General features: G+C 35.4%; 1 protein-coding gene across 4 annotated transcripts in view; it reads right to left on the reverse strand.

The window, feature by feature from the left end:
- Positions 1–4,814: 4,814 nt before the first annotated feature.
- LOC135324742 (rho-related BTB domain-containing protein 3-like) overlaps positions 4,815–19,001 on the reverse strand; it is a 34,571-nt gene continuing 20,384 nt past the window's right edge. For 2 of the 4 annotated variants that reach the window (XM_064501611.1, XM_064501610.1), the window contains exons 9-12: positions 15,957–16,130; positions 14,468–14,634; positions 12,486–12,582; positions 4,815–9,308 (exon numbers count right to left, since the gene is read on the reverse strand). In XM_064501611.1, coding sequence (XP_064357681.1) covers positions 9,193–9,308; positions 12,486–12,582; positions 14,468–14,634; positions 15,957–16,130 — 554 coding nt within the window. In that variant the 3' untranslated portion in view covers positions 4,815–9,192. Of the gene's footprint in view, positions 9,309–10,078; positions 12,583–14,467; positions 14,635–15,956; positions 16,131–19,001 lie in introns of all 4 variants that reach the window. The other 2 variants (XR_010386021.1, XM_064501612.1) reach the window with 2 other exon arrangements.

Below are 19,001 nucleotides of genomic sequence, written 5' to 3' on the forward strand. Positions count from 1 at the left end.
TGTGCGCACTCCTCTGGTTCTTTTTTGTATAGATCAATTCATACACTCATTCTAAATGCCCCTCTCTTTTCTCTTCAGTCTTCTTTCTGCCTCTCTTTCCCAAATGACTTGCTAGGAACTCTCAGTGTTCTCTATGTAGTATAAGAATTTCTTTAAATAGACTAAGCTCAAAGTGTACACAGACAACCGTAACATTGGTATTCTGGAATGCAGTCTTGAAAATAACCACTGCAGCTTGTAAGCACTGCCCCTGCCCTTATGACCCACGGTCTTTTGGCTCACGTCTCATGGCAGGGACATGGAGACTAGTCTGAGCAGCACTTTTTTGTAAATATTTTGTTACAGCACAGCTGCTGGCAGGAAGTTATGTATCAGATCTTTCATTTCTGACTGTAATCATTCTGAACTGAGGGCTGTTTGGGATAGAAAATGCCTGGGGCTGTGTAGCCTGTTTAAGAGGCTGTCAATTGAAGAATACGCCACTAAGATAGCACTGGCCAAGCTCAGGCCAAAAGCACACAGTGCTGTCCTGGGAAACAGATTTAGAGGAAATCAGAGTGATTATTGCAAAGTAAAACTAGATGAAGAGTTGCTTCAAATATTTGGCATTAAAATAACACTATCTTAAAAAAAGAGTTTAAAGATTTGGTTTACTCAGGGATGAGGAAAAAAACAAAAGAACAAAACCCTCCTCAATACTCCTCACTCATCTTTCATTTCTTCTTCATCCTTGTTTTTTCTCCTTTTTTGTCAGAATTAAAAGCCTGTTATTTTTTTGAAAGTTCAATTAAAAACTGTGAAACAAAAATTATTTTTTAAAGTCTAGCACCTGAACTTGATTTTATTTTTGATAAACAAGTTAACCTCTAGGATTTGCTGAACAGAAAAGGCCCAAGGAGAAGGATCTAGCCCAGTTTTTGGGCTACAATGTCAGCACTGCCCTGCTAGCCTCATCCTTTACAAAGCTTGCCAACAAGCACAATGCACACAACTGTGGCAGGAGAACGGAAATAGCTAAATACATGCTTTAATTCCAAAATTCTCAGTATCGTACAAGAGACACTGTTCACATTTTGAGAACAGCAGGGTTCAACTTCAACAGGTTTCCATTTTTTTTGTTTTAGGTCTGTCCACACACCATTTCTCAGGCTCATCAAGTTCCCCTCAAATAAAAAGGCTCTTGCTCGTTTTGATTATAACCTATAATCAGAATCACACTATTTATTATAAAATGCAGTTACAGTAGCTTACCATAGCTGTTTCTGAAGTCTCAAATTCTTGGTTTCAATATAGTTAAGTAATAAACTAACATTGATAAAATTGGAATCTGGGGTTTCTTAGGGGCTCTGAAACAAGAGGTTTGTTTAGGTGCATGACAAATGCACAAAGAGTTGCATTAAACTGTAATTGCAAAGCATACCATTGTTTTTCTGAATATTCAATTAGTTCCTAAAGCATTTATTACAGATGAGGCAACCAGGGTATTAATCAGAATTTCTAATAACCAGGAAACAGAAAACAGCAGTGAATATATGAAATCACCATGCTGAATCATTTTTACCTTGATGAACGACACTAGCAGGTAACGGGCATGTTAATGAGTCTGCTAGAAACAGACAGTTAAGAACACACTCCAGTATCTTACATACCCCAGTAGCCTCAATTGGTAAATGACTCCAGGCAAAATTACGATCAAATCTCTCCCTTATTTTTCTTGCTTCAAAAGAGAAATATCCACCAACAGCCAACCAGCTTGAGGATAATCCCTACACGTAACTCAAAAAGAATAACTCACTCTCAAAACACTTAACTAGCAATGAGTTAAGCAGAAAAGGAATGCCATCTTCCAGAAGCCTTACGGTAATTTACAAAGAGGTCCAGCAATGTATCCCTGCCTGGCAGGTAAAAATAAACCTACCTGCACTTGCCATAGGCTTTATTATCTTTCCAGAAAGGCCAAATGTAAATTTTATTAGCTTACTAGATCTTAAAACCCATCATAGGGTATGAATTTTGTGCTCGCACTGGACAGCCTTCAGATAGATTCCTGTTTAGCAGCTACTTATGCTTTAGGCTGTAGGCAAAAATCCCAAACATGATTTTTCAAAGAAATTCACAGTTAATATACAAATATAAAATAGCATTTTAAAATGACAAGCACGTGTAAAGAATGCAACCCATGAAAGGAGACTATCATCACAGGAATTCTATAGGTGTGGATAGTCTTATATGAAAACTATTAAACAGGCAGATTCAAACATGCAAAGTTTTTAGAGCTGCACAATCTTTCACATTTTCTGGTCCAATCTATTTCCACTTAAAAGAAAATTCCTATAAAATTTACTTGCTGGGCATTTTAAGAGTAACAAAATGTTCACAGAAGAAAAAAAATACAACCCTCACTCAAGTAGCTCTGGCAGAACATCACTTCAAGGGCAAAATGTCCTCACTTCGCTAGTAAATCATGCAGAATCCAGTAGGTTGACCTGAATGTCTTCCATGAATGCTCCTGAACAATCTGTGCCTAGTTGAGGCTAAATACACTGTGTATAATTTGACTGAAATGCTTACACTCAAAGGAGTGTAACTTCACTAGTTTAGCATCAAAAGCACTTCAGTAATTGTTTCTGTTTTCTTTTGCAAAGTCTTTCCATACTTTATTGTAAGGAAATACAAAATGCTGCACTGCAAATATCAGCCTTACTAACTTACTGTAAAAGAATCTGAAATATTTCCAATTGTTAAGTCTTGTTGTAGGTCAGGCAAAGGCAAAGCTGTATACAGATGGCAAAAAGATTTCTTACCTTTTCCCTGGCAGGATTCAACACTCAGAGGAGTAAGTGGTCCATTGCAGATTCTAACACCTGCCTGCAGCCATCAGGACACGCTGCACTCTTCTTCAGAAATAATGGTTTCTAGATGGATGCTGCACCATATACCCCACACAAGTCAATACAGAGTAAAAGGACAAGATTAAGTACCAACAAAAACTGACTTATTTTGCTTTTCTCAATTTGAGGGACAGGAGAATCATGCAATAAGAATGTTAAGCAAGAGATCTGGGGTGGGTTTTCTTTCCATGCTGCTAAATCTACATGTCTACCTAAAACGACATGATGCTCTCTGTCTCACTTCAGCCTGAATTTCCCCTATTCCTCATATTTCTAAAACTGGCCTCCTCTCATCATCTTCTGTCCTCATTTAAAGGGTAGGTTTTGGCACTGCAGTCACTGTACAAAGTGTTCTGACACATAAGGAAAGGCAGGCATAGCCCCTGCAAGTTACTACTGCCTTTCAGCTCCTAAGCTAGTAAGCATGTGAAGTAACATAATTTAGCCATTTGAGCAATTCTCCTGCGATTAAGTGCAGGACACTGGCCCAAAAGAGCCAACTCATGGTTTCTTGTTGTGTTCACCAGCCACAGAACATGTGCACCAAAAAGTAACTTGGGTAACACCAGTTCTTTCTACAGGTTGCTCTTCTGCATTGAAGTAAGCTCTACTTCTTCTTCCTTTTCTTCAGCCCTCATACAAATCAGTTACTGTGGTCTTTTCCTTTCTTTTTCTCATGTGACTTAAAATGAGTTTTTTGGCATTCTTCCTCAATTTCTGGTTCGGTATTTTTCTCTCGCTTCTGGTAAACTGCCTCTCGCTTCTGGTAAACCAAATCAGCTTCCTACATTTTTTCATATCCCTCTTCTAATGGTAGGGACTACAACTCAAGTATCTCCCACTCATGCTCTCTCCTTGCTTCTTCTCATTTGGTACCACATTTCTCCATGTGCACCACTTTCTGTCTCACTGCTACTTTATCTTCAGTAAGCAGAGGAGTTAGCCCCACTTCTCAACATGCTGAGAGCAAAACTTGAAGTGAAAACTTGAACTTCTGCCTTTAAATTTCTCAAATAAATAACCTGGGTGACCCCAATCAAATAAAGATCAGCTGAATGAGCAAGAAGCTGCAGTCCATGTGGTAGCCTTCCATGTGCTTAGCAGTATGCCGAGGGGAATGAAGCAAGGTAAGCGTAAGTGAGGTTTTTTTTAATCAAGACACTAGGGCAGGTCAAAGAAATTGCTTTGTGAGCTGTGCGCTGTGCAGGCCTGTTCTACAGAATCTTTCCACTACAACTTTCAAAATGCAAAAAATATTTTCAGCCTGACCAAGGACTCTCTCTAATACAAACATCCTAAATGCTTAGGTTTTTCTTATGCAGGTTAAATACTGAGACCTTCCTGCCTCTTATCTGAAGGTGTTTGGCATAATTTTCTTTTATAGTTACTCAGCTTGATCGCCTTCCATTATTTCTGAATAATAAGCATTGTCAGGAGCTGACCAAGATAAAGGTTAGCTGCTCTTTGCTGCATCACTAACAAGCAAAGGTATCCAAAGCATATTTTTCTTTTCTTTTTCTTCATTATATGAGAGGCTGGAGCAAAGATTTTCTCTGAGTATGTTAGAGGAAAGTTAAAAAACTGGATGCCAATATGACTCTGATTTTTAGACATGATTAAGCACCTAAATCCCTTGATTCAATATGGAATATTTCACTAAAACTAATTTTCGGAATTCATCTAGGAGTCATGTGAAGAAGGAGAAAATACTAGAACAAAACCACTTCTGTATATGTGCATACATTGTCTGATGCAGTGAGTCTTAATTTAAGGACCTGGGGGAATATTGCAGTACAAGCAATTATTTACACTTTTTGCTCACTCTAACTTTGTAAATAAATTATAAGTTAATAAGCTACGAAAAATCTTCACAGCATAATGCTCAAATTTTCTAACACAAATGGGTAAATAATCACATGAGACTGACTAGAAAAAAGAGTTTATTTTTTAACAAAATGTTAACTGCCAAATCTAAAAACATGTAAATTTTTGTCAGGCTATATTAAAAGACAAACATATGAAAGGCTGAGTTTCAACACATACCTAATAAAATAACTGTTTCTTCCTTCTAACATTTTTTCATATCAAATACATCAAGACCTAAAGGACTACAGCAGAGAATCTGTAATTATCATGCGGAAAACTTTATTAATGCAGAAAGCTTTCTGTTAGCCTTTCAATATAAAGCTCAGTGCCAGCTTGGGACAAGCATTAGCATGTATCAAATACAGCAAAAATTTTATGGTGCAATCTGTTATTAAATATCTTAATTATTAATTGTCCTATAAAAGTAGATTTTGAGAGTTAGATCTAATAAAGGAATTGGAAATCTAAATTCCACTTAAATGTCTGCCCAAAACTGTAATCCAAAACTGTCTAGAGGCTGCTTAGCTACTGCCTGATAATACCCCAATTCAACCCCTGCTGTCTTCCTTGACCTTAAAATTCCCCATGTTCTAGGAGTTCTGTTTCCAGGGATATTTAGAACTGCAAGCCTCAGTAGCTTGGAACTGGGAAATCAGGATCAGCTCCAGGGCTGTAGATGGTAAGCTGCCTCTGAGCATGCCTAATAAAGAGGAGAACGGCCTTAATATGAAAATGAGGCATGTTTTACAAGGAGGAAAAGTTGATGTGATTACAGTCTTGTGCTTTGAAGATTGGACCCAGCCACTGGGTTGAAAAGCCTGGAAAGAAACCTGGAGTCAGAAAGGGAGATAGCACTGAAGAACACGCATTATTCGAGGGAATCCTTTCCACAGGAACAAAAGAATCTTTTTCCATGACTTGTTCTTAGGGCTGTTTCTGCTAGTAAGGTTCAACAGATAACCAATCGAATATATTAAATTTCTGAGAAGAAAGCATCTCCCTCTGATTGGCCCAAGAGGTTCCAGAATCATGCTCCCTTCACTGCTTTTTCTTGTGTAAATGGCACGCCTGGAAACGTAAAGGTTGAAGAGCAATTAACTTATCGCTTAACAGTCAGGGTACCATACTTGGATATAAGAAATGCAGGTTTGAACCCCATCAAGTTAAGAAGGTCACTGATCCTCTGGATTCCACTTTGAGGTCAGGCAAATCCTAATTCTTGCACAGCAAAAAGCTCTTCTGGCAGTTATGAAACTAGAAAACGAAATCCCTGGATAATATATTAAACTGTTTATCAAGACATTAACATTTTATTTTAAAGAGGAGCAGAGGTTATTAGCAGTTTCCTGAACTAATATGTAAGTTTTCATCTTCACACATTATACTTTTCTTCAAAGTATAATTACTTGTTTGAATAATTTTTTCAGCTGCTTCCTAATTTTTACTTCATAGCCTAGCAAAGGTCCTAATGTATTACGCATACAAAATTTGTCATAAATACCAAACTCAGTAGTGCTCTAATTCCTGAATATCCATGATCTGTAGGCTGCTAAAGGCTAACAAGATATTCTGTTAACAAAATTTACCTACAGTAACTAACCAAACATCATGATCTACTTTCAGTTATGTCTTTGAATGCTAAAGTATAATGCTATGTAAAGTATTCATTTTAAAAATATGTTAAGATAAATACATTTTTACAGATAAACATCATACAAAATAATGGAGAAAACTTTTTCATAAATTTATCACATATATTCTATGTTTGTACCTGATACAGGTGGCACTATGAGGATATCTGGTAAGATGGAAAGCTATTTTAAGGTCTGATTAGTAAGTTACAGTAAATTTGTGAATAAATAATAAATATTTTTACATTGCCTGCCTTCTCTGTATAAAACCTGTGCTTATAACAATTAATTAAAATATATAATATCAAAATATTTCTGTTGCTTGGATACAAAGTGTTGATATTTCCATTAAGCCTATTGTTTAGATGCTTATAAAACATTTAGGTGAAGTTAAAAATAATATTTTGTTTGGCATCTTATCTATATCTAAACTATTGGCAACAGACTAATTTCTAGCAAAAAACCTACAACATATAGGGTAAAGTTTCAAAATACTAAAAATTTAGGACTACATGCAATACAGACCAATATTCATATATAACTTTTGTAATCACTTTTATACTAAAAGTTAGTATGAGGCATATAAACTGCAACTTAAATAATTGAGCTGCCTACTGATAGAAGCACAGCTAGTGACCAAGCATGCTATCAGGTATCCACACAAGTTATGTTTCTAGTTGTATGCTCATTTTTGTCTATGGCCTTATGCTTCAAAAAACTGTAAGTTTTAATCTTATCCATGCAGTTAGTTTATGTTTAAAGTTTTTAATTTCTACTGTAATGAATATCACAGCCTTAGAAAATAACTTTTTTACCTTTAAGTTCTGTATATTTTACTTTTCTACTTACTTTTTTTTCTCAACAGTTTTCTTTAGTGATCCTGAAAAGCAACTTAAAGCTCTACATTTAAGTCTCCTTATATGTGAGATGCAGATAACTGTATCTCATATTTTGAAGAAGTTTATGAACTCCAGATGAGAAGTCAGAAATAAAAATTGAATTCAATCACCACTATTCTGATATAAAACTAACCTTAGAATTTTGAACCTGCAACAGTCAGTTGAGTCACGATCTCTCTCTTTTTTTTTTTTTTTTTTGGTCCCAAAATAGGAAAGGAAATACCATCTTGATTCTGCAAAATGTAACCAAAAAAGAAAATCCCTATGATTCTAACAAGGAATTTGAAAAGAACAACTGACCTATGAAATCCCATTGAAATACAGAAACAATTTCTATATACAAAAAAGGATTCAGTTCCAGCAATTTGCAGTTTCAGCTTCACCTCACAGCTATACTTTCGAGGTACTTTTGAGATGGTCTGCTGTGGTGCTTGGAGAAATACTAAGTAATTTTTTCAGTATTTTTGTGTCTTTCTAGGCTCAGACACTACATAAACGAAATTAAAGGCTGCTGACAAAACAGAACTGATATAAAAGTATAGTAAGACTGACAGTGAAGAGTTTCAATTACAGCAAGTATCTGTCTTTAGATAGACACCTTAATGTGTAGGTTGGGTTCATTTCGTCCTCATCATTATTATTACATACATATAACATAAGGGCTAGTTAAATGAATGATTTAGACCTGTGACCTAAGGAATACTGTCAATACCTGCCTACAAGGATCATCCTATTCATAATATTCAAGATTTATCACTTATAATGGAAAAAGAATCCACACATTCAGAAAAATATAATCAGATTTGCATAATATGTAGTAGCTTATGAATGCTTTATGATAATTCATTTTATACTGACTGCCCACCAAGGAAAGTCGAGCCAAATGTCATGTTACAATAGCGGAAGTCCTTCATAGGACTGGCATATCTATCTGAAAAGTCACCTCCGTCCATGACCATGACATCTATTTGAAACATTTACGGTATCAGCTACTGGAGGAAACTTCTGCTTATGAGACAAACTTTTTCTGAAGAAAGTCACTAGGGCTAGGGAGTCTTCTTCCACAAAACATAAGAATGACTGTGGACCCCCTTCCTGTGCCTCCCTGTCTCTACCAATACTGAATAGATATGCTCTTAGCTGACTTAAATTTTTCCTGAATTTTTACATACAAGGACATAAAATATTCCCACACTAGCAAAGATGTTTGGCAAGTTATTAAAACTGACTTCCTTATCCTATTTACTGGGAGGAGAAAGTATTTCCATTTTTAGATAATTGGGAAACACTAAACAATATAGTGATGGTGCCACACAAGCATTCTGCTGGAATTAAGAATATCTGCTCATATGACTATAAAAGTCCTGTTAATGAGAACTACAAACTTCACCTGATGTAGAAAAGGAACAGTTACTTGAATGTTTATTAAATGGACCCTTAATTTTGCAAGCCAATAAAGGTTGTAAATTTCTGCATTCTGAGATATTCAAAGAGCTCATGAGTCGGCTACCCAACTTTCTTGCACTGCGATTGTGGCCAAACACAAGATTTAAAAAAAAACTGTTTTCAACGTCTTAGCAGCTGAAAATAACCATAAAGACCAATAAAATAAGAAATAAAGAAACTGAAAGGGGAAATAGATGGCAGCTATGCCACAGTCCCATGCTAGGTTTAATCCTAATGGGTGTGAAATCCTCATGTTTGAAATAAATCCTCATGATATTTCTCACCCCTTTAAGAAAAACCAGTGATTTATTATCAAAGCAAGGAATATTAGTAAGTGCACTACAGCATAGCATACAGTGCTTAATATTTATTTTTGCTCTTGATATGATTTTTATACTTCAGATAATTCTCAATCTGAAATTTCCCAGTTGAGATGTACTTTGAGTATGTTCAGTCTTTTTACATTACTGTGCAATAGCATTTCTGAGAATGGATATAATTCCTGTAATCAGCAAGCTGCTTCAGGTACATATCGGAGGGCCATCTGTGCATCTCAACAAAATTGCGCTCATCCACTAAAGAAAGCAATACATGAATTAAACATAGTACACAAACATACAGGCACAAGTGCACAAGCTGGAAAAAACATTTTAAAATAGGTTTAAAAATATTAAGGATATAAATATAATAAAAAAGTAAGCTGTCCATTTTGCCTAGCTCTTATACACAATGTGAAAACTTATTACATGATATTCCTTTGCTATTAAGCTTTGCTATAAGCTACTTTTTAAAATGAATACAATACAAACTAAAGAGAGCAAAGAGATCATCCTAGAGGTGGATGCTCTCTATCCACAAAAGATAATCAGGAAATCAACAGTGAAAGCTTTCCTACGCTGCAACACTACCAAGGAATGCAGTTCAATCTCTGTCTGAAGACCACTACAAAAAGCAAGGTGAAGAGGGTAATTAAGAACTTAGTAAGATTTTTGTCTTTTGATTCCACATGCTTTTGTCTCTGATAAAATAAAAACGTAACAGAATTTTAAGTTTTATTGTTTAGTTGAATTCTATTTGACTTCATAAAAATACGCTTTTTCACCCCTATATCCCAGCCTTTTCCAAATCAGTCTGCAGCAGCAATTGCCCAGTCTTTTTACAGATTCAGACCAACCAGAACAGAGATTAAAGGACAGCAGAGAGACCTGTAGCTTGAGAAATGCTGAAGACAGGCCACTCCCATTAATAACTGGCAACATGCAGGCTATTTCATTTGTCTTATGCAAATTGCAGAGTTGCACTTAAAGATTTTAGCTTTAACAAAGTAACTGTAGAAATCACCCACCTCATGTATCATTGTTTTTCTCGAAACTTAAGATAATAGAAATGAAGAGTAAACATCCTTTTCAATGAAAAAAGCAAGGTCATCTGCCAATAGTTGCTGTTCTTCGAGAAGTATACTCTATATCTGAATTCTGTGAGAATATTTGCATCCTGACAAGCCAGAAGAGAAAGTTTTTCCCTGAACTTTTATTTCTTCCCCCCATCTTGCCCAGTGCAAGGTCTATGATGCAGAGCATGTCTACCTCTCAGTGAAGAATCATCTGGAAGAGACTCAGAGAAAAGAGAAAAGCAAAGGGTAGACCAATGTGCATGTGGATAGCACATCTCAAAGAATATCAATTATCGGGAAGGTACCCTTTTTCTTTGAGTGAATCTACACTTGCTTTCTACCAGTGGCTGATTCCAAACAGTTACTCTGGTAACAGTCATCTGGCAGAGATTTGAAAAACTTCATCAAACAACCAACAGTTGTAGTACCACTCTGCATCAGCCCTGGGTGCTTCAGAAACCTTGAAAGCCTGGAGGAATCTTCCGGATGATCTCACAGCAAATATTCATTATGGAAATATTATATAGCTCATCCCTTAGGTCACTTGGGCTCTGTTAGAACACATTCTGATCATTGTCAGAAACATCACTTTCATAGTTTCATAACAGGTTCACATGCAATCTGATATCCATCTGGATAACTGCAGTATGGAGACAAAAGAGCTCTTAGAACTTTTCACAGTAGGAACAAAGAGCTTAAGAAATAAACCTCTCAAAAGGTCTGAAACTGCAATAAGAAAATAAGAGCTCCTTCCTGCAGCTGGTACTGTGAAGCAGTTCCATCCCTAAAAATACAAGGCTTTAGGAAGACTACCTAAAGATTAATCTCCTGCCTGACAGAGATCTGGCACCACCAAGATACAAATTTAAGGTGAGCATGAAGAGACACACTGTCCTTGAAGAACGCAGAATACATTAGAGGTTACCTAGGAAAGCCTGAATCTCATATACTGTTCTGACGGAAGTGATGCCAGCTTTCCAGACAAGATGAGGACAGGGGCAAGAATTAAAGTTTTTAAGAGAGAAAATCCCATGAAAAAAACAGCACAAAATTGATATCCTACTGGGGAACTGCAAAATGAGTAAGTAGCTGTGCCTAGCTCAAGATCTGCAGGAATCTACAAGCCTTTGAGTCTCTGGTCCCATACCCCCCAACTGGAAGACAGAGACAACTGTCACTTGAACCTTTACCAGACTGAAAGATCTGATTCCTTCAGCTTTGAGGGAATCTCAGGATGGCTGAGACCAAAGTCTTGAAGGAAGAAAGTTACCGAAGAGCATTTTCAAACACAGTCTGCCACCTGAGCCAACAAGGAAGTGAAGCAAACCAAGTCCTACATGAACTGAACCCACTTGTAGCTGAGATCCATCAGCATAGCTGATCATCAGTAGCTGATCTCTCATTTGTAATCCAGATTTGCAGTCCAGATCTCATTTATAAAATGGGCATTTCAGAATCTGGGCAGATGGACCACTGAAAGGCAGATAACATTGGAATTGCCCCATGTCCCAAACAAAGCAAAGAGGACCTAGCTCTCCTTTTTTTGTTCAAACATTTGTTCAACAAACAATTGCAAAGTCATCTGTCATCCCATGCATATGTGAGCCTTGCAAATGAGGAAAGAGGACCTTTAATGTATTTTGGACTCAATCAGCCCACTGATAAGAAAATTCCATTTTGAAGATACTGGCCCTGTACTAATAGTCTGAATACTATCTCCAGGCAGAAGTGACACATCCATTGAGATCACCCTCATCAGTGGTGAACAGACATTCCCCCACAGACAGTGGGCAAAACATTCTAGAATTACATGTCAGGAAACAAATACAGTCTCTTTTGGAAAATAAACATCAATTCCTCAGAACAACTTGGATTTATTGATTTGAATGGACATCAGTCAGCTACTTGATTTCATAAGATCTGCTGCAGAATACCACAAGTAATCTACCTTCTTCCTAAAAAAATATCTTAAACAGAAGCTACTGAAAGTAGCTCATTATCTTGAGTCAAATGTATAAACTAAACAAAGTTATATACTTAAAGGTATGGAAGAGCTGAAATATGATAAGCAAACTGCCCTAGCCAATTCAGTAATGGGTGGGAACCTGCTCATCAGCATAGGAACCAAAAGACAAGTGGATGCAGCGCTAGCTATATTACTCTTCTATGTGTCATATGCTAGTCCCACGGTAGGTTGGTGGACCATCTGGCTCAGAATGATTTTGGATTGGATTAGACTGTATATCCTAAAAAAATCTTACTCATTTCCTCATGCAGAAGCAGCATTATTTGGTATCTCATTTCTAATCTAAGCAGAACTGAAAAACATTTCTCTTTAAAAAAATAATTGATAAACTACCTGAAAGATCTTGAAATTCAGGCTTTTGACTGAAGATGAGGTAGTTAGTGGCAATGAAATGAAGAAGCCAAGTCGAAAGGCAATCAGAATTGTGAAACTGCAAGAAGCAAGGAAATACACAGAACATTTGAATACTATCAGGTGTAAAAGTAGGAGAGAAAAAAAAATTAACACAGTTTACATGCTGAAATACATTATTTTGGATTACAACTGTCAACACAGCAGTTTATTAAGTAAAGTTTTGACAGTATGAGATAAAGACGAAAAAGTCATTGAAAGAAATACATAAACAGATGCAGACCCATGAAAGAATTTTAAAACTCCCCTCCCCCAGCTGTGTGACCTAACCCCTGTGCTACAGATTCTCATTTTTCTCTGTCTCCTTTTGGTCCCATGAATCTTGGATATATTTTGCTTCTGCACAGTAGCAGAACTTCAGGAAAAGAAAGGTGAGGAGTGTCTCCTTCCTCCTCTCTGTCTTTGTGAGCTGCGTACTCTCAGAGCTATTGTGGTTTGAACTCTCTAAGGCACAAAAGGCACTCTGGGTAACTTATTTTATGAGTACTTTTCATGCCAGGTTATTATATTAAGGATACAATTACTCTAACTACAGCATGCATTTTAAAGGAAAATGGCAGCCAGGACTGTATTTCTATAAAAAACTTAATACTGGCAGGAGTGTTTTTGGACCATTATACAAACACCATCTGGATGGAACCCCACACAGGTCAGACAGTACACTCAGTTCGGGATTTTGGATCCTGATTTGTATTAGGCATGAATTAGGTTCTGCACTACTCCGTCCTCTCACAACCTAATGGTATTAATGCTGTGTTAAAGCTTTCATACACCTGGGGAATTTGAGGCCATGAAATATGGTAACTGAAACACTGTGGTACCCTACAGCGCTAGGCAGCAGTTGTGTGAAAGCTTTAGCATACATCCATGTTATGTTCAAGTTATTTAGCTCAAGGTGGATTTTGAAACAGCAGTAAACAGTGATATTCATAGTTAAAAATTTGGTAAGAAATTATATAGTGTTGCCAGTGAAGGAAAGATCATGGGAATGTCTACACATTTACTGAAATAAATGCACAAAAGGAGAACATTTTAAAAAACCTGCACTGTATTACAAATGACATTCTAATCATTACATGCATTTACAAAGAGAAAAACCTAGTAAGTATTTAAACTTGTGTTCTATCTCCTGTGAAGACTCAGAAACAGGGAGATACCAGCTATTTTGCTTACATTACCAATCAAAAAATTTCAGAATTGGGTTCACATTTAAGGAGAAAAAAAATCTGTTACTATAAATTAACACTTGGCTTATTAAGTAAGGTATTTCTCAACATACTATAATTTGGAGTTGTTTTATTCCCTTTTTATGAGCATGGCATGTTGGTTTTGCTCTTTTGTTCTCTTTCTTTAAGATACTATCTAAGACTTGTAAACATTACTCCATTTTTTATTCTCTTCTTTTCTTCCAAATCTGTCTTTATTTTCTCTTTTTTCAGCCTCTAATCTTTTCATAACTTTTTAAAATATATTTCACTCTATTTTCTATTCAATCCAGATCTTCTCTGCCACTTGGACATAACACAGTTTTCTTCTTGACTAAAAGAGGAAGCAGTGCACCTTCAGTTGCCTACAACACATCATCTCTGACAGAAGTTATGATTAAGCTGAATTACTCGTGTCTTTTTGAGGAACAAAATCAGACAGAATATGCTATGACTGCATATCCTACAATAAAGTTTTTACTTCTTAAAGAAATGAAAGGCTGCAAAAGTCTTATCAGGCTGTATTTTAGCTACCCTTGTGACACCTGACATCTTTAATCAATAGATAATATACCAATGTTTGTCCTTGAAATTTGAATTAAGATCTTAAAAATCTTAACAATTATGTTTTAAAAACAAAAAACCCTCTATTATTTAGAATCAACACATATAATCTTACGTAACATAAAAAATACGTACCTTAGCTTTTCTGAGCAAGCTAACAATACTGAGTCTTGTAGATGCCAATTCTCTACTAGGCATACTCTGAAGCTGTGTGATAATATAAAGCTCACAGATATGTTGGAGTCTCGTTACTTGGTACATCTCAGCACAAATCAAGAGAGACATAGCTTGGAGAATACTAGCTGAAAAACAGCAAAATATAAATTATATTTATTTTACTTTTTTGACAACACGATGAAAGCCACTTTTCACAGAAACTTCTAACAATGTACACAAAATCAAACTGCTGTTGATCTCCTCCCCCCTATTTAATTTACAGGAAAAGAGTAGTTAGTGATTTTTCAGAAGGCAAGTGTAATACATTGTAGTCTATTGACTACATAGTCATAGACATCTTAAGGATGCTAAGTTAAATGCTGCTGGTCTATTTAAAGGGAGTGATATTTAATAAAAGGATTTAGCCTTCTAACTTTTCTTTCAAAAAAGAAACATCTATAAAATATGTAAAAGAGAACAGAATAATAAGACCTAAGAGGAACAGAGTAAGAATATTTTTTTTAAAATATGATATACTCTTTGCATATTTAAACTAATGAAATGTTAGAAAGATTAAAAAAAGGAAACATAAAAAACCTAAGAGCACTGTAGAACTATTTAAAAAAGAAAACAAAAGCAAAAATATGTATCATACCACCATTCATTCTATAAAAGCAAAATTATCTGAATCTAACTAAGATTTCAGGTTTAGTATTTAGATACTCTTCTCACTAAAAACAACAATGGTTAAGAAACTAAGAATATTTTAGTTCAATTATTCCTGACAAATACTTTAGTTCATATGATTTTTCTCGTTTTATATATAAATATCTATTTATATAGATAAAGTAGTTTTGCAATTTAAGCTTATTAATATTAAACTTAACAAAACATATGCCAAACAAAATGACAATTTTGAAATAAAACCTAGAACTAAGATTAGAAAGCGATGTTCTTTCTCTTGTGGAAAGAGAGTTTCAGAAGATGGAATGGACCAGAAATGAAATTAAACATTTTTCAGAGTCTTGCTATGTAAGCAGAAGATAACTACAGTATTTTATTAGTGATATTTGTACTGGCTGCTTATTGATTTTACTTGAATAATACAAATTCTTTATTTGTAAAATCTGAAAGAATACTCCTTCTTGAGGCAGATCATACAGGAAAATATTGGCATGTTTCAATGAAGTAAATGCTTTCAACAAATATTTTCAGATTATACCAGATCTTCAATTGAAAATACTTCCACTAATGTAAAGCAGGTTTTCTAGTGAGTTTACAGTATCTAGTGCACTGGGAGAAGTTCTGTGTTTATAACATTTTACACAAAAGATGAATCCGTATCAGGGGACAAGAAAAGAAGGGAAACTAAAAGATGCTGCTACTTTGGTCTCTATCCCTTCATTCTCCATGCCCCAATGTGGGAAAAATGTGTAACAGATATATGTGTGTTTTTAAATTTGCTTACCTGGACAACAGGAGTCGGTATAGAGATACTCTAGAAAGGAGAGGAAAGTGTCTTTGGAAACTCCATACACTGGAACCAGAATATTATTTGCTTCTAGATAGTTACCATTAAACATAGCTGCCATTACCTCACAGCGAGCTATCAGAACTGCTCTGTGGGCTGGTACAGTTGCACCTGCAAGATTTGTGACAAAAGTTTAAAATAAACTTATATACATGGTAAGACTTTAATACTGAGGTTCATATAAGTCTTACACATCACTGAGCATGATTAAAAATAATTTTATAGAGTGTTTGAAATAAAAATATCAAATAGATAATTAATGATGCATTCACTTTATACCAGTCAATGTTGACATACATATAGTAGCTACCAGCAAACAAAAGTAGCACATAGACCATAAAAAGAAATACTAAATTTATTACTACACCCTGCTCCCAACAGCAGGTGTTCCAAATAGGGTAAACTTTCATCAGACAGAAACAGGCTTTCAACTAGCATAATACCTGACAGTACTGGAATTACAGCAGCTTATACTAACTCAACCTCTGGTCCAGTATAAATACACAATTTTTTAAATGCTCATGCATATGAATTATTCATGTTCATTAGTGATCCCATTGGTAATGAATGTGAGTAGTGTTCTAGAAATCAAATGTCCATGTAACCACAGAAAATAGAGAAGGGCAAATTTTCACAGATGAAATTCCATTAAATCATTAAATCAGTAGTATTAATCTGAATTAACTTAAGTATTTTATCCAAAAGGAATTTCTTGATGTTCTTTTACAAATAATAGACAATTCCAGAAATTATTCCATTTTGTAATATTTACAAGTAAATCATTTATTCTACTACAGCACTTTGAAGAGCAAATAAGATTAACAGTCCAGTGTAGTAGATGCCCTACAGTCTTTTCATGAAAATATAACAATCTAAGATGCCAGTCCTGACTCTCTGAGCTCTCATGGACTTCTGCAGAGTCCAGCTGACCTCAATAATACAGTCCTGTACACAAGAAACTGATAAACCAATGTCAGACAGAACAGCAACTAAAGACAGAATGAGAACTTACAGTCAAACATAAAAAATTATAAAAATTGTAATAAACAGATCAACTGACATATAAGATACTATATACACTTAGATATAAATTCCAGTCTTAATTTCCTCCTCAATCATATCCCTGCCAGCCAGCTAATTCCTTGAAGGCATCTGTCACTTCTTCATTTTTATTCCACTTCTATTCATCTTTGCTTCTACTTTCAATTTGTCTATGCTGCATACAAAATTTATGTATTTCTATATAGAGAAAACACATGTAAATAGTTTTATGTATATTTTTATATATGCAATATGAACACTGTGCAATACAGATGTTATATAAAATAGGTATGCATTTTTGTATCTGCATGCAACTGTATGTTCACCTACTAATTTGGAGGTTCAATCGCATTATGAGTCTTTACACAAACTTAATGGGCTCTCATTTTTAACGGTACATGAATACTTTTGTAGGTTAGAAAATCAAAGGAACTCCCAGTATTCTAGGAATTAGGCACAGACTTTAAAATGTATTTGCCAGATCAAGACTAAAGTCTTCAATTTGTCTTAGTTATTATTAAAATATCACAATTATTACTGTGATTGATGAAGTAGGAAAAAAAGCTTAGGAGAATTATCAAGCATTAAAAAAATCAGTCAACGTTGTGAGCTGATAAGCATAATTTAAAAAATAAACAAATAAATGTCAACTCATAAAACAGTAATTTTTTTTCTATAAAATATATAGTGGTGCTACAATTTCATCAACTTCCCACAAAGCCTCTCTCAAGAACAGGACACTGAGCTGAATTGTTTATGTCATCAAACTCAGCCTTAGTACTTTGTTCTCTTTTTCAAAGGTCTTTTTGTTTTTCCTGCATATTAAACAGAACATCTAGAAAGAATCTGCTTGTCCCCATGTGCTTATTTTCGAGGGATTAATGCTTCATATTTGGCTCTGAGATTTAAAGCTGAAAATAATTAAACAATTGTCTAATCCTAAAAGACCATTTCTGCATGGAGGCTGGGTGTGGACAAATCAAGAAAAACATTAGCATTTAAAAAACATCTCATTCTTATTCTCACAAAGTGCGCAATGCTGTTTTTCTATCTCTCTTTTTATTTTTAAGGGTGAATGCATTTAATTTCTGGAAAATTCATCCATGATACTCTAGTATATTAATATATCCTTTACAGATAAGAGCAGAACAACAAACAGTTTCATTTGTGTGGTTCTTTCCTGTACTTTTGCCAAGGAGTACTTAGCAGTCTTTGTAAGCAGATTTATGAAACTCCACCAGCAATCTCTCTGAGTTAACAAGGTAGAATTATCCTAAGGACACTAGTACTGTACTAAATTTTGTAGAAGGCTAGATCCTCCAGGCTATTTCAGGGGCATGAAGAAAGTGAATCCTGGCTGTCTCTCTCCAATTTGGAATTTCCTCAATAAAATGCAAAAGGATTCCAAATAAAAAGCAAAGAAGTAAGGAAAATTAGCCTCTGCTCCCCAAAATCACCTTAATATACATTTTGCTCCTAGCTATGAAGAGGCATAGATACTTATTATTTTCTCTCAACAGATCTTTTAAAAACATTTTAAATGTTTCTTTTCACACTTATAGTATTAAGCAGTAGGCAGCTATAATGCAGGCTTTCACAAGGATGAAGGCTGCTTTCATAAGAAGTCATCTGTCCTAAGGCAATTGTGGAGTGCTGTACTGTAGAGAACTGTAATAGAAATGTTAAGATTGATATGCAAATGTCTAGGCGTGGAAACACCAGAAGCAAGGGCAATAAAAACTGGCAGGTGTTGATGGCCCCAAACTAGCAGATCATCAAAATCCCAGCACATCTAAGTGCATTTCCAAGGATGCCCAGGTTAAGAGAAAAAGGACAATGAATAAATCCTAAAGACACAGAGGTGGGAAATGAATTACTGTCAGCTGCGTAAAGGGTACAGAAAGGCACATCCAAAGCCAGCACCAACCAAACTATACACAA

This window comes from Dromaius novaehollandiae, chromosome Z (assembly GCF_036370855.1).
Source record: "Dromaius novaehollandiae isolate bDroNov1 chromosome Z, bDroNov1.hap1, whole genome shotgun sequence".
NCBI classification, from domain to species: Eukaryota; Metazoa; Chordata; class Aves; order Casuariiformes; family Dromaiidae; genus Dromaius; species Dromaius novaehollandiae.